Genomic DNA, 15,826 nt, shown 5'->3' with positions numbered 1-15,826 from the left:
TTTGTCTTCTATAAATATGAAAAGGAATAACTATCTTTTTTGAGAGCAGTCTTTGAGTCACTGTCAAAAGTGAAAATTAAGCAGAATCCAAAGGCCGCATCTTCCGTCCTCACTGCTAGCGTCTGTCTCCTATCATTAGTGACTGTGATGTTTCCTTAGTGTCTGTATGAAAAGGGGCATGTAGCTCCAAATATTTTTAGTGCCAAATCCAAATATTTCTTTGGAAAGTTGCCTAAAATGTATTTACTGTGGACATTTCCCTTTGGTTTATTTTTGTGTACGGATGTCATATGCTACCCCCAAATTTCATTTTCATACTATTTTATAACATTTAGTAAAGATAAATCATTAATTGGATAAATGTATTTACTTTTATGTCTTTGCAAAGTTTTCTTATGCATAATATGTTAAGTAACTCTCTTTGACACACCATATACCTCATTTTTGATGGGAATGTTGTCAACTACTGCCTCTACATAGCACATAAGAATTAGGTGATTCATCGAGATAATGAATTTCATGACTTTAAAATACAATGTGGTTCCAGCCACGCACAGTTGTATAGATACTAAATAGTCAAAGATAACTTACTGAAGCTCGTTCACAGAACTAAGCTTTCCCCGATACCTCTCCTTCTCCCATAACTCACCCCCCAAATGTCTGGAAGTGTTATCTCAAATGCTTTCCAGGATTTAAATAACAATATTTTAAAAACACTTTTAACACCACAATAAGGAATTTGTTGGCATGACTCGAACGATACGGTTACTCCAGATGCTGTATTCAAACTGTATGGGTCCATTGAAAAAATAGATATAACCTATAAGAAAAAGACCAAAAAGATTTCAGAGTCTGAAAATAAAGCTTTACTCTAGCTAACATTAAAATCTCAATCTGTTAGACTCGCTTTTTAAAACATTTCAATGCTTACATTATAAACACAACTAATGCTTTAATTTATTGCTTATAATTTAAAGAGGGGGAAATGTATAAAGGTTTCTAGCTCTCCTAAAATGTCACCTCAAATTAATTGCTGTATTGGCATGAGTTCCAGTTTTGAGGTTTGAATTTTTTTTTTTTTTTTTTTGGCCATGCCAAACTGTGAAAGCACAGTCTGGACCTCCAGGGAATGACCCCAAGTGCTTGAGTTACTGATATTGGTTATTTGTTGCAAGTTAGAGATAATATCCTTTTTCATAATTAAAGCAAAATCATTTTATATTTATGATGTTATTTGTCTTCACATATAACATACTCCCCATTCATCCTTGATTTTAATTATGGCAATACTTTTTGCATCTTGTGTGCTATCCCTAGTCGCTCAGTCGTGTCCGACTCTTTGCAACCCCATTGACTATAGCCAGCCAGTCACTTTGGTCCACGGGGATTCTCCAGGCCAGAATATTGGAGTGGGTTGCCATGCCCTCCTCCAGGGGGTCTTCCCAAGCCAGGGATTGAACCCAGGTCTCCTGCATTGCAGGCAGATCCTTTACCATCTGAGCCACCAGGGAAGCCCTCAATATCTTTAAATTTAAAGTCGTGTTTAAGATTTGGCATCTTTTAGTCATAGAACTAGCAGTCATTATGTTAAGCTCTTATTTATTGTAAGCATATTAATTTTTGCTTGCTGACTGTGTAAGTAGTCACAATAAGTAATCCTTTAATTATGCAAGGTTTTCATTAGTGAATCTAAGTTCTAACTGAGGGGCTACAGAAGCTCTCCATTAAGATCAGTGAAATAGTTACCATTTTTCTGGTAGACAGCATCTACTTTATCACCAATTCCTGGGAAGACCTCTTCAATGAATCTGGGATAGCCTTTATCCATCACATGGTTAGTGTCATCATAGCTATATAATAAGAAAAAGAAGCTCGTAAGTGGGTTGTAGGTAAATTACTTTAGAAATAATACAGTGGATATAATGGCAACTTTCAAAATTGACAGTTTCCAATTTTTAAGTCCATTCAAAACATCTGGTAGTTTTTTTTAAATTAAGAATTATAATACTGAGTATATAGTATACACCTGGTGACTATTTTGACTTGCCTAAAGGCCTTGTTTATAAAGATGGTTATAAACTCATTTCCATTTCAAAATTTGTATATCAGTTATAAAAGTATGTTATTAGGAAAGCATTTTCAGAGTCAAATAAATATGTTTCTGGATTGAACAATTGTCTATTGATCTCTCACTACGTGTAAGACCACTTGTTAAGGGCAGTCGTAGATACTAAACTATTTAAGGCTCAGTTTCTGCACAAGGAAGTTACAGAGGCAAATGGTAGTAATAAAGAGAGGGTGGGGAGCATCGATTTCTCCTCCTGTAACTATATATTCCACACTCCTCTTCCCCAGCACCTCCTCACACTCTAGCCAACCAAACACATTCTGAAATCAGCCTAGGAGAACAACCCCCCATGATGCACTCTTCCTACTGTTGCTGATGAGAGTTTTTTATATTCTTGAGGTACATTCCAATAAGTAAAAGCTGGACCATCAAGAAGGCTAAGACATACACAGATGACATTGTAACACTAGGCAATAGGGGCTAAACATCATGAGATGTCACGGGAATTACATGAGAAGGGAGATAGCCTTTGAATGGGGGTGATCAAGAAAGACTGTGCATAAAATGGTATTTCAAATTAACTTTAAACAATGGATAGAATGTCAAGAGGATAAATGTAGGGAAAGACCTCTGGCAGAGAAAATTGTATAAGGGAAGGTTATATGGAGATAAAAGCACAAAGCTTTTGAGATATGGTAGGCAGTCCATCTTGACCAAACCACAGATCTCATATAGGATAAAGGGGCAGAAACACTGGACCAGGTAGAACCTAGGCAGTAATGTTTAATAGTATTGGATTTAATTTAACTGTATTTAAAGTTGTGAGTGTCATTATCAGAAATAAGAAGTCAAAAGGTAAAGATGATCTACACAGGAGTGTGTGTGTGTATAGAGGAAGTAAAGCTACCATTTTAAAGATTCCAAGTTTTGGACACCTATGAGATAACCATCCCTGAATTGACTTGGGTTCACAAACATTGCCAATGTCAATGCCGCCTTGAGCTCTACACATGTTTCAGATAGTCCAGTCCTACTCGGTTTTCACAAGGGTCTGGCTTTATAAACCTGGCAGCTTCCTGGCCAACTTCTGCACTGGACCAACAGGCTAGAAATTGTGGCCCTCTCTCACTCAGTCTTGCCCTGTACATATTCATATGTTCCCTCTGGCCCCAGAAGATGGACTTGCATGGAAATTAGGAAAGGATGACAAGAAAGAGAATCCAGGAGAAAGATGAAATGAGCATGTCAAAATAAGAGAGATAGCTTTGCCATGGCTTACATACAACAAATGACTAAGAAAGAGAAGTGTGGCCCAGAGGGTGTGAGAATTATACGTGCATTTTTCAAGAAGGCTTGAGACTTTCAAATGCCTGTCTTAGGGGCTACTTGCAGGAGCTATCACGGAACATAAATGAATGACTGGTTTAACATTTAAAGTAATGCATGAGATAATAATTTTAAGCAACAGGAGATGCTTGAGGCTCACTTCGCCCTCTGACAGACGATGGGGGAGTGAACATGGCTGCCATACCTCCAGACTTGGTTTTCTGAGAAGAAGAGTGTCTTTCCTGAATCCTCAAAGTGAAGGGCTGCACTGATCTTTTTAACATCTTTTGGAAATCCCAATTCAGATATTTTTTTGGGATAATCTTCCAGAATATCATAACCACTAAGTGCCCAAAATTTTCTGCCTAGAATGAGTGAAAGAATCGTTTTATTATTCAAGGGAATCTATTAAGACTCACATATGTAGACCTTTACTTTAGCAAAGAGAAAATCATTTTACACATTTATGAATAAATTAGTCAATGTTTGTGGTCACCATGTTTAAGGAACACGAAAGTATGAGCGTTCTTCAAAAATTAAGATCCAAATTTCCTAAATGTAAGCATAGCCCGTGGAATATTATAATTAATTTGACTATTAACTCCGAATATTAAGATTGGAGCTGGGTTAAAAATACATTAAGATTTCTACAGAAATAAGCAGCACAGTACAAAGAGGAAATTAGACTGAAAACTCAAGTTTTATACTGGTACAAAAGTTGTCTGCTTCTCTAAAAAAGTAACTTCATTATAGCACTAATTATAATAGTCACACAATAGAAACAGCATTAGTAGGCTCTATGTAGCTAATACAAATTATGATCATGCAGCTGGAATAGCAATTTGGGAACCTGTGTCAAGGGAACAAGTAAAATATTAAAAGGCATACATACTATGAATGGAAATGTTTAATATATGTTTTACATATGATTAGGGACTAGATAATAAAGTGAGAAAATAAATTGACCTTTCAGAAGGAGGAATTATGGATAATTTTTTTTGAATTGTTAAAAATGTACATTGTTATAACATTTTCTCAGCAAATAATTTTTAAGAGGAAATAAGAGAAACAAAGAATGGATATGAGTGATATCCAATATTGACTTTTTACTTGTCAAATTGAGGACACTTGGTTTCAGTTAGACACCTGGTTTCAGAAAGGTTTCAGGTGCTTTCTGGCTTCCATTTTGTTATACTTGATTCTTAATTTAGACATATTTTTGACAATGATCATTTTATTAAATCTCTGGTAGCTAAAGTTCATCGCTGCCTGCTCCAGGCATATGCAAAGTTTCGCTGGTGGAAATCTTACCTCTAAAGATGAAGATAAGGTCATGGGAAGGGTGCTCATAGGCGGCATCAATACGGTTGGGAAGTTCTGGCCAAAACGATTTTGTTAAAAACAGCTCTGCTTCAACCTGCTGAGGATGCAGCCGCCAGAAGAATCTGACACAAAAGTAAAACATAGAGTTTGCATCATTTCTTTGAGTGCAGTGTTTCTATCCTGCTAGCCACTTGTCTCCACATCAGTACAGATAAGCCAGACACAACCATTCCCTACCACCTGTGAAGGGGCAAGATTTCCACTTCCCTTAAAGTGCCAGTTAAACAAGCTCTGTCTGTCTTAACTCTAGCCTAAATACTGAAGTCTAAAAGCCTCACAGAGCCTTTGTGAAGGCTCCAGGTCCTTTGTGTGCTGGGATCATTCTTTGTCAGTTTTGCCTATCTTGGAAGCGGCAAGCAAATATGCCAGGCACTGTGTTGGGCTCTGGAAAGAAAACATGACTGACACAGACTGTGCTCCCAACATCTCATGGCCTGGGAATCTGAGACAAGAGAAAATACTGGAGCAAAATGAAATTGGAGCTATAGTAGAACATGAAGGAATGCTACTGGATCACAGATGAGAGAATAATACAGATAATTAACAGATAATTAAACAATGGATTAATGAGTAGGTGAACAAATAAGGATATTAAAACAGTATCAAAATTAAAAATTGGTATTTTGTTTTTCATCACCTATAGATTTAGGCTGTAACATGCTCTTATGCTACCAGAACCAAAGCTTTCCCATACCAAAAGGAATTCATGTGAAATTATGAGTAACAACTCACTAATACAGTAATTGATTTCAATTATTGTGTTTTGTTAAATAAATAAATTATATTCCTATATGTATTTGGTTATTTTTATAAGAAGAAGATGTAAAGAAAGTTGTACAATGCCAAGATTATCCATTGAAAAGTAAAATGTTTATCCATCAGTTATTTTATTTCATCTGATATACGTAAATAAACTGTCCAAAGGTCTGTTATTTTTACTAACTTCACCTCCTTTGGAATCCTGACGAGATGTTTTGGTAATCTCAGACGTGACTTCAGAAATGTTCGTCACATGTAAGTTTCATAAAGTAATACCGAAAGTACCTGTCTTTAAAGATCAGTGTTTCTCCACGGAGACTGGTAATGGCATCAAGGGATAAGGAAGGGTCACATTTGTCCGGCGTTTTCGGATGTTTAGAGTTGGGGTCTTCATCTCCTGGACCTGCAGTCATGAAATGAGTTAAGGAAGTGACTGAGGATGACCTGCTCCTACCAGTTGAGAGCAGGAAGGGCTTCATCCAGGCAGGGCGGTGGGTCCTGCCACCTCCTACATAATGCGCCAAAGAACTTGTAATCCCGCCTCTTTCCTCCAGGGCTACCACGCTCTTGCCTATGGGACTTCCCCTTCTGTTTCCAACTTTAAAAACCCTTGAGAATCATCTCAGCTGCAAATCCAGCTTTCTTGAGGCTGGTGATAGAAACGGGCTGGGGGAGCAAGAGACTTTGGGGAAACTTTCCCCATGCTTTGCACAACCTATTCACAGACTTCTCCCAAGAAACACATCGCTCTCACAGCCACTTCTGGAGGCGTGTCATCTCCGTGGGAGCCCTCCTTTGGGCTCTTTCTCAAGCCTACTTGACCAACTGCCAGCATCAGCTCACCTTGCTTTAGAGTTTATCACTGTGCTTCTGCATCTCAGTGAAAAGCCAGGCCTTCAGCCACTCTAGTATGACTTGCAGCGTGTTGGTAACTTTCCAACCAGCTCGCATGAGCGCAAAAGAGTTGCAGGACGGAAAATAATTCTAAACGTCTTCTTCACTACCTATGTCCTGTTAGTTCTGTCATGAAGTCCCTCAGCCAAGATACAGTAGAAATAGTAAAAACTGCAAAATTCTTGCCTCTGCCTTTATGAGCTATTGCAATAGATTTAAATCCAGAAGAGAAAATAGCTTGGGGCTGGCCTGACCTTTGTCTGAGCTCTGTGTTCTAGAAGTGTTTACACTGATGACTGTGTACTATGGCTGTACTTCTATTTATGGTAGGTATTTTTGCTTGTTTGGGTTGAGGTTTAATTATTTTGTAAATATTATTGAAAATTTGGAAGGAAAATGAAGAAATTCTTACCAATGTTCACTGTAGATATTGGTTAAAAACTACCACAGGCTACTTGAATGGTTTCCACGGTGGTAAACAGGAGTAGTTGAAAGAATACCCACAATTTATAACAGCTGGTTGAGATCTCACTTTCTCCCTGTGAAAGCTACCCCAAAAGCTGTGTTCCTATCTAGCTGTGTTTCACTCAGCTGTGTTACTATAACTATACTGTTTAAACTCTACAGCCTTAGTTTCTTCATTCATCAAATGAAGAATAAAATATTGCCATTTCTTATGTCAGAGGTATCGTCGGGATATCAAATGTACCTTGCAATGTATAAAATACAAATACAAGGAGTTACATTCTACAAAACTTTGGGGAATGGAATATTTTCTACCTGAGCAGGTAGATTGATATTTAAAGAAAAAATGAGCATGCTTCTCCAGGTGTTACTAGCAAAACCAGGACAGTAATATTGGTAATGGTAAATTCATTAATAATGTAGAAAATAAACGTGTATATGTCTTCTGCGGTCAAGCTGATATATCAGTAGTTACCGTAGAGAGACTGAATCCCTTGGACGTCATCGTCAGGAAGCATAAAGTGGCTTTTGCCAGTGTAGGTGTAGATGGGAAACATGAGTGCTCCTGGGTCCTTGGAGTGGTCCAGACCTAAGGAATGGCCAAACTCATGGGCAGCAACAAGAAACAAGTTGTAGCCTGTAAGAAAAGAAAGGAACTGAGAAAACAAAGTCCTCCAGTGACCAATTCACAGAATGAATACTCTTTTCTTTGTCTATTATGTTGTCATTTCTCCTTGTCTGTTTGACGCAGTTTTTAAAGTTAATATTCAGTTGCTTAAATGAAGATTTAAAACGTTGATTTAATCATTGTAAATAATTTGGTAATCCTTTGATTATAGCTGTCTACACAGATTCTCAACAGATTGGTTAGCAATCAATAAGGCTTTATTGTGAAGACACTAGTAATCCTGATTTGCTCTTTGCTTTCTCATGTCAGTGAGAAAAGTAGAGAATGATGACCTTAAATGGAAACTCATGGGGGGAAAACCTAGGGTGATACATATCTAGGGTGCTGCCTAGAAAATCATCTAAATAGGAGCCACCAATCAAAGGTATGATGACCAAGCATAGAGAATACATTAAATACGGTCTCCAGGAATCTACTTGAGAACAAATTCCTACCAAATGCTCCTTTCCAGTATATCTCTATACTCTAGAATTTAAAGAAGCAGAAACTGTAGACACGATTGGCCAACCTTCCTCTACTGTTGACGACCACTGTGTCTCTGTGTTTACATTATTTCCTTTAGTCATTCTTCCCACAAATTTTTGATGCTTCTGGTATTTTATATTGGAAAAAAATAAAATATTGAAAGAAAAAAATACATGAAAGCTGGAGCCGGTGGTTTCAGTTTGACCTTAAATACCCTTTACTATCATAGGCTATACATGAAGAAAATATGTAATCAACTTGGTGAGCTGTGCAGACTGCAGCATGATCATTCATTAAACCCAGAGTTTATGCAGGAACCAAAAACTGAGGCTTACTGTGACTATGCCTTAACAATACTAGGTGTAGCTCTTTCTTCCTAAAACCATTTTTATCTGTGGAATATTCAGACTTTAAATATGCAAACTCCCACCTTTCCCTCCTAGGACAGATGGCAGCATAGGCATTGAGACATTGATTATTCAAGGCCCAGTTTTACTTTTTGGAAAAAATAATTCCTTTTTTTAAATGAATAGTAAAGACTAGATGTTTTTGAAGACTACCCTCTAACTATCACAATTAAGAGTCCATATAGCTCCAAAATTAAATCCTAGTTGGAATAATTTGGCTTTTCTGCCTAAATTAGCATTCTCAATTCTTTTGAGTCTTTAAGATTCAACTACTGACTGAAGTCTCTCAACAGTTTCATTTTGCTTTTGTAAATAAATACATTTTAATCTGGTTTGTCTCAGATTTTCTGAAGTAAGAAACTATATTGATTTGCTAGAGTGGTATTTGTAAAAATCAGTGGAACAGTCAAGTCTAAAGAAGTACTCATATAACTGAGAATAGAAATATGACTGGATTTGTGCCGTTAATATTTCTACAAAGAAAAAAACTATTTCAGCTTGCATCCAACTTATTTATAATCCACATATTTAGCACTAATAGTTTTTAGAACAGAAAGCATTTTGATCCTATTTCAGAGTTAGCTAGAATCCCTCAAGCCACTAGACTAAGCAGATTTTGCTCATTTTTAATGTTGCATATTGGCTTGTAGAAATGCCATTTGTAGAAACTAAGATTATTATACTTATTAAACTTTTTTGAAAAATATCATCAAATACCAAATATAATTTACAGTATGCTTCTTAACGTCTTTTTAATGGGGTCTGATAATCATGAATTATATCATTATAAGAAATATTACCTTTGGAACTACTTGTCCAGGTTTCATCATCATCAAAGTGAGCATCTCCTCCATAATTTGGTCCAGGAGGGAAAGCGTGAGCCAACAGACCAGAGGGTCCATCAAATGGGTAGAAGTCGCCATGCTCTACACACACAAAGAAAGAGTTAAGACTTTAATTATACCCAGTAGTGCCTAGCCCAGGTGCTTGGTGAATTTTTGTTGAATTCTGTAAAAGCTAATGAGTACCTGAAAGAAGGAATAAAAGAATGGAGCTAATAGTAGAATATAAAAATGTCCAAAAATTATTCTGCATCATTACCTTTCGTTCCAAAAGAGATCATGATATCAGCAGTGCCATTGTGAATTCTGGTAAAATTCAGAGGTGTCACATCAGACCACACCTTGAAAGCTTTTCTGAAGGCCTTTTCCACTTCAGAATGAGTCAGATCAGGTGTATAATTCACAATTCTATTTAACAGAAAAGGCTTGAATCAAATTTTTGGAAAGTGAAAACTCTTTTAGAAGATATTTTCTTGGAGTACTGCTTTTCAACTCAAAATGCAATTGCTTCTCTAAAAGTTCTACTAGAGGTCCACTGTTTCGAATAACTTCTTAATTATGATGTCATACAAAGCCATATAATGCTGTGAAAAATTTGATTAGACACTTGAGTATCTCCAAATATTTGGCATCTCAAGTTTAAAGTATTTAGATGTTTACTAAAACTTATATGGCTGCCACGCTAAAAGTTTTGTATCACTATGGTCTAAACAAATGAAATAATTCTGTAAATTTCATGAGAGAGTGAAACTCTCCATTTTTAGCACTCTTATAATAAATATGACTGTTACATTTTCAAATTTTCTTGTAACTACTCTTTTATTTTGATTTTATATCTGAAAGAAACATATTTAGTTTTGCAATAAAAATAATGCTGGCTTAATGCAACAATAATATATAATAGATATTATAAGATATTCTCATCAACAGTATTAAACTTACTCCTATCTCTCTGTGTGTGCTCTGTGCTTAATCACTAAGTTGGGTCTGACTCTTTGCAACCCCAAGACGGTAGCCTGCCAGGCACTTCTGTCCATGGGGATTCTCCAAGCAGGAATACTAGAGTGGGTTGCCATGCCTTCCTCCAGATGATCTTCCCAACCCAGGGATCTAACCCAGGTCTTCTGCATTGCAGGCGGATCCTTTATCATCTGAGCCACCAAGGAAGCTCAAAGTCACTCCTGCTGCTAAGTCACTTCAGTCGTGTCCGACTCTGCGCGACCCCATCCATAGATGGCAGCCCACCAGGCTCCCCCGTCCCTGGGATTATCCAGGCAAGAACACTGGAGTGGGTTGTCATTTCCTTTTCCAATGCATGAAAGTGAAAAGTAAAAGTGAAGTCACTCAGTCATGTCTGACTCTTCGTGACCCCATGGACTGTTGCCCATGAGGCTCCTCCGTCCATGGGACTTTTCAGGCAAGAGTACTGGAGTGGGTGCCATTGCCTTCTCCACAAAGTCACTCCTAGACCTACTTAATTTCCAGTGTAAAATCTAAGGCCTACTTAAAACAATGGGACCACACGTGTTCTGTAATCTGTAGCTTGTGCCGAAAATTAGACAGTTGATACTACAAAAAGCAACAAATATTAAAGAAAGAATAGTCTATGATTTACCTGTAGGTTAAGTTCATTTTGGACCACTTGAGAGTTCGAGGAAAAACATTGTATTCACCCACATCAGGGACCCCACATCTTGGCTTTTTCATGATGTCTAAGGTGTTATCATCAAGTCTGCCAGTCACCTCTAAGCCAAAAAATGACTGCATTTCTTTAAGCCTGTCAATCACAGAGCTTGCTGCACTTTTCTTCAGGATTCCAGCAGGATTCTGAGGATAGTAGTATGATTTCAGGTAGCTCTAAAAAAAGGAAAGCAAAATGACCCTCTTTTAAAGAGAAGGGCATTTATGGGACATATCACATCACTGGAATTGTTAAAATACTTTACCTCTGCAAACTGGAAGTCTTCCTCGGACAAGTCTTCAGAATCTCCATCGCTGGGAAGGGGCAGGGACCAACAAGCCGTCCAGCTGAAGAAGAGGAAGCCAGCCAGGGCCCTTGGGTGCATCTTGGATGATCACGCCTGGAGGCAGCTGCCTTTTCCCAGACAACTACCTTTACTTTTATAGGCCTATGGTGGTGAGTCATCAATTATGGACAAGTTTCAACTTCCTAGTCAGTTAAAGGTAAACATGCTTACATGGCGCCTTTTTTTTTTCCTCCCAAGAAGTGTGGTTTGTGGTAGAATTTGAGGGAAATATAATATGAGGGCTTCTCTCCTTTCAGCAGGGTCTCAAAAACCATCTTGCAAAATAACAGCCTCAGCATATTTATGGCTATTGTGGGAAGAAGCAGGGAGTAAAATTTTCACTTCACTTGGCAAAAAAACTTTCCCCTTTGCAGGAGATTAACTACTTTTTCTTTTTCTGATAAGACTATCAAGACAGTACACTTACTTCCATAAAGAGAAACCTAGAAACCTTTTATAACCTGGTGAGTTTTAAACTTCATTTTTTCCAGTGCACCTAAGAGGTAAGTATTATGTATACCCAAAGGCCACAGAACTGGACCAGAACCAAGCTTAGAGACTCATCACGGGATTGAGTGCTGTGGTTGGAATTTAAAGGCACTGGTGTGACCTCTCAACTAACATGGAGCCGTGCATAAATTCCCTACAGGTCCAGGCAAAAATAGAAGGATGTGTTAGAATACAATATATTGGAATACAATATAATGGCTAACATATTGAGGGATTACTGCAGGCTAGACTTACAAGGTGTTACTTCATTTAATCTTTATGGCTGCCTTATGAAGTAGGTAAGTAGGTACTGCTGGAAAACTTGTTTTTCACTTTACAAAAGAATAATCTGAGACACTGAGAAGTCAAATACTCATTTAAGGTGATATGGTTAATAAAATGCTACTACCTGGCATTTGAATTGCAGCCAATAGGTTGAAGACGTCATGTTTTTAACTGCCATGGAATATGACCTCTACTCTCTCCATTCTCAGATATTTTCTCAAAGCTGCTTGGTTCCCAAAGCTCTGGGAGGGCTCAGGAAAACTAAGACTCTAAAGTGTCTTGATTTTCATTTTCAAGTTTAAATACTAGAAGTACCTTTGGTCCAATGACTCCAGAAAGCAGTCCTGTAGGGGCCTCTAGTCTATTATTCCCTTTAGAACTTCACACATTTAATACAATGAAATCAGAATGCTGTCTTTGATTCTTTGTAGATGTAAATGGATAAAGCAATATGGGCCATGATTTTCAGATTGATCAAATTGTTGAAAACGCAAGTTAATTTAAGCAACTAAGAGTCAGAGAGGCTTAAGTCAGAAACACACTAAGAGAAACAGAGGAGCGTGAATACAGATTAGGGTGAGAAGGGAAGGGATATCCTTAAAATAAAATGCTGTAATCTATATTAGCCAGTACCTCAGAGAAAACCTATCAAATGTAGCCAATCACTCTAGGGAAGTATATTATGCTTTTATCCAAAACAGAGCCAAATAGATCCTCACAATAGATTATTTCCTGAGTTCAAGATTTGATTTAGGCTCAATCAGCAATGCAAAATAATAATTTGTTCTAAGCCTCTTCCATGTACAACATTTTATTTTGACAGCAAGTGAAAATCATCCAAAATTTTGATTCATCTATTAAGCTTACAGGAAATCAGTTCAGTAGAAAGCATTTGTTTTTACCAATACATTTTTATAAAGTCACATTAAATAATAAAAAGAAGTCCTTGAACAAGAAGTTTAAAAACAAGTGATATTTTATTTACTGTTTGAAAGTGGATGAAAAGAATAAAGTAGGCTAACTGTACTTATAGATCTTCATATTTATCTAAAAATGGCATCATCTTAAACTAGAATTTTTTAGTTATTAAATCAGTGAACACTGACTGGGCATCAACAATGCAGGATACATCACTAATCACTATGAAGATGAAGGGAAGGATAAGATAAGGGCCTTTTTCTTGGGGTGATTACAACATTCTCTCCTCCACAAAGAAACATTTTTAATGGACAATAAAAATAAATGTCACCATTTTTCAACTTTAAAACTAATGCCTACTATCAAACAGCTTTAATAGTTTATTAATTTCTTATTTCATTTATTCGCATTTTTCAGTGCGAAAGATAAGACACAGAAAGAGCATGAGAACATGCTGTTGCACATTTCATAATTTTCTCAGGGGAATAAATAAAAATTCCTCAGATTAAAGTAGAAATCAGTTCCTTAGGAAAATCATCAAATTTCTTGCCTATAGGCTATCATTCAGAGAGGAATGATTTCACACCGTAATCAGGATGTGTCACCACATGGAAATGTGTTGGCAAGCTTCTTGTCAACACAAGTCCTTATCTCAGATTAATTGTTAAAATTCACTTTAACAGGCCTTCTGGTGAAGTGGTTTGTGGTTTCAAATGACACCTTTAACACAATGAGGCTGAACTAGTATGTACAAATGGTTCTAACAAGCTGACGAATCACTGGGAAATCTGAAAACCTGTAGAATGAGCAAGCAAAACTGCAGAGGAGATTAGATATGTGTAGGTATATGTGTCTACTGCTGATTCAGACATAAGCAATATGGGACTTTTTAAAACATATGTCATCATCAGTTTCTAAGTTCAAAACATCACCCAGGAAAGAGCCAAAAACATCTATGAATAACCCTTTAGTAAATCAGAGGGATGTTCCAGCTTAGAAATAATAGAAACAATGAGCCATTTGAGTTGGGTTAAAATTATAAAAATTCATAAAGCAAATAACCTTCAAGTTCAAATATCTTGCTTCAGTTTAGCATGATGTAAATTATTAGTGTTGACATGACACTTAGTAGCATCTTTATTTTTCTAAAAGGTAAATGATTTGATTCTAACTACATGAAGTAATGAGCTGACTCATTAGAAAAGAAACCGATGCTGGTAAAGATTGAAGGCAGGAGAAGGAGACGACAGAGGATGAGATGGGTGGATGGCTTCGCCAACTCAGTGGAGCAGGCTCCAGGAGATGGTGAAGGACAGGGAAGCCTGGCATGCTGCAGTCTATGGGGGTCACAAAAAGATGGACACGCCTGAGTGACTGAACAATGACACCAACACAAAAATAATGATTTTTATAAACACTCACCGATGGTTGCTTTGCTCTAGTCTCTGAATTTCTTTTCTTCTGTCTTTTTGTTTGTTTGATTGGTTGGCCCTCAGCCCCATGAAATGCGCTCACAAGTGCTCTATAAAAAAAGGAGAGAACTAAACTAGAATTTACATGCTGGGCTGGATGAAGCACAAGCTGGAATCAAGATTGCCGGGAGAAATCTCAATAACCTCAGATGTGCAGATGACACCACCCTTATGGCAGAAAGTGAAGAAGAATTAAAGAGCTTCCTGATGAAAGTGAAAAAGGAGAGTGAAAAAGTTGGCTTAAAGCTCAATATTCAGAAAACTAAGATCATGGCATCTTGTCCCATCACTTTACAGCAAATAGATGGGAAACAGTGGAAACAGTGGCAGACTTTATTTTTTGGGGCTCCAAAATCACTGCAGATGGTGACTGCAGCCATGAAATTAAAAGACACTTACTCCTTGAAAAGAAAGTTATGACCAACCTAGATAGCATATTGAGAAAGCAGAGACATTACTTTGCCAACAAAGGACCATCTAGTCAAGGCTATGGTTTTTCCAATGGTCACATATGGATGTGAGAGTTTGACCATAAAGGAAGCTGAAGACCGAAGAATTGATGCTTTTGAACTGTAGTGTTGGAAAAGACTCTTGAGAGTCCCTTGGACTGGAAGGAGAGCCAACCAGTCCATCCTAAAGGAGATCAGTCCTGAATATTCATTGGAAGGACTGATGTTGAAGCTGAAACTCCAATATGTTGGCCAACTGATGTGAAGAGCTGACTCATTTGAAAAGACCCTAATGCTGGGGAAGCTTGAAGGTGGGAGGAGAAGGGGATGGCAGAGGATGAGATGGCTGGATGGCATCACTAACTCAGTGGACATGAGTTTGAATAAACTCCGGGAGTTGGTGATTGACAGGAAGGCTTGGCTTGCTGCAGTTCATGGGGTTGCAAAGAGTTGGACACGACTGAGAGACTGAACTGAACTGAACTGAAGCTAGAATTTAAATGCTTAATCATGTTTATACTCTAGATTAAGATGTAAGAGTGTCCCATCCAACTTACTTATGCACAATCATGACATAATCCACTATTGTAGATACTGAAGCTGCAAAACAGAAGGTCAGCAATTCAGGAGGTCATTTTCTTTTAACATCTGAACTGCATGATCTTCAGAGATCTTGCATTCATACTGGATTGGCCCATGAAAGAAATAATTAGTATCTGTAAGAAAAAGTGAAATTCTTTTCAATTCTTACTTGAGCATGACATCTGAAATTCAAAACACAATTTCCTGGGCTTGTTCCTAATAAATTTTAATTTTTATTGTTTTTGTTAAAAAGAGTGGTTCCTGAATGTCCACCTCTGACAGCTTTAACCAAATACTGTAGGAGAAA

At 37.4% G+C, this 15,826-nt stretch overlaps 1 protein-coding gene across 1 annotated transcript; it reads right to left on the bottom strand.

Moving 5' to 3' along the window:
* Positions 1–719: 719 nt before the first annotated feature.
* Positions 720–11,363, bottom strand: MMP13 (matrix metallopeptidase 13). The gene is given in 10 exon segments (NM_001166179.1): positions 720–820; positions 1,747–1,850; positions 3,600–3,759; positions 4,706–4,839; positions 5,822–5,939; positions 7,371–7,532; positions 9,256–9,381; positions 9,557–9,705; positions 10,913–11,154; positions 11,244–11,363. Coding segments are annotated over 10 exon segments (1,416 nt in total).
* Between the last annotated feature and the right edge of the window lie 4,463 nt (positions 11,364–15,826).

The sequence above is a fragment of the Ovis aries genome, chromosome 15, assembly GCF_016772045.2.
Source record: "Ovis aries strain OAR_USU_Benz2616 breed Rambouillet chromosome 15, ARS-UI_Ramb_v3.0, whole genome shotgun sequence".
Classification (NCBI taxonomy): domain Eukaryota; kingdom Metazoa; phylum Chordata; class Mammalia; order Artiodactyla; family Bovidae; genus Ovis; species Ovis aries.
This window is presented reverse-complemented; position numbering and strand designations above follow the sequence as displayed.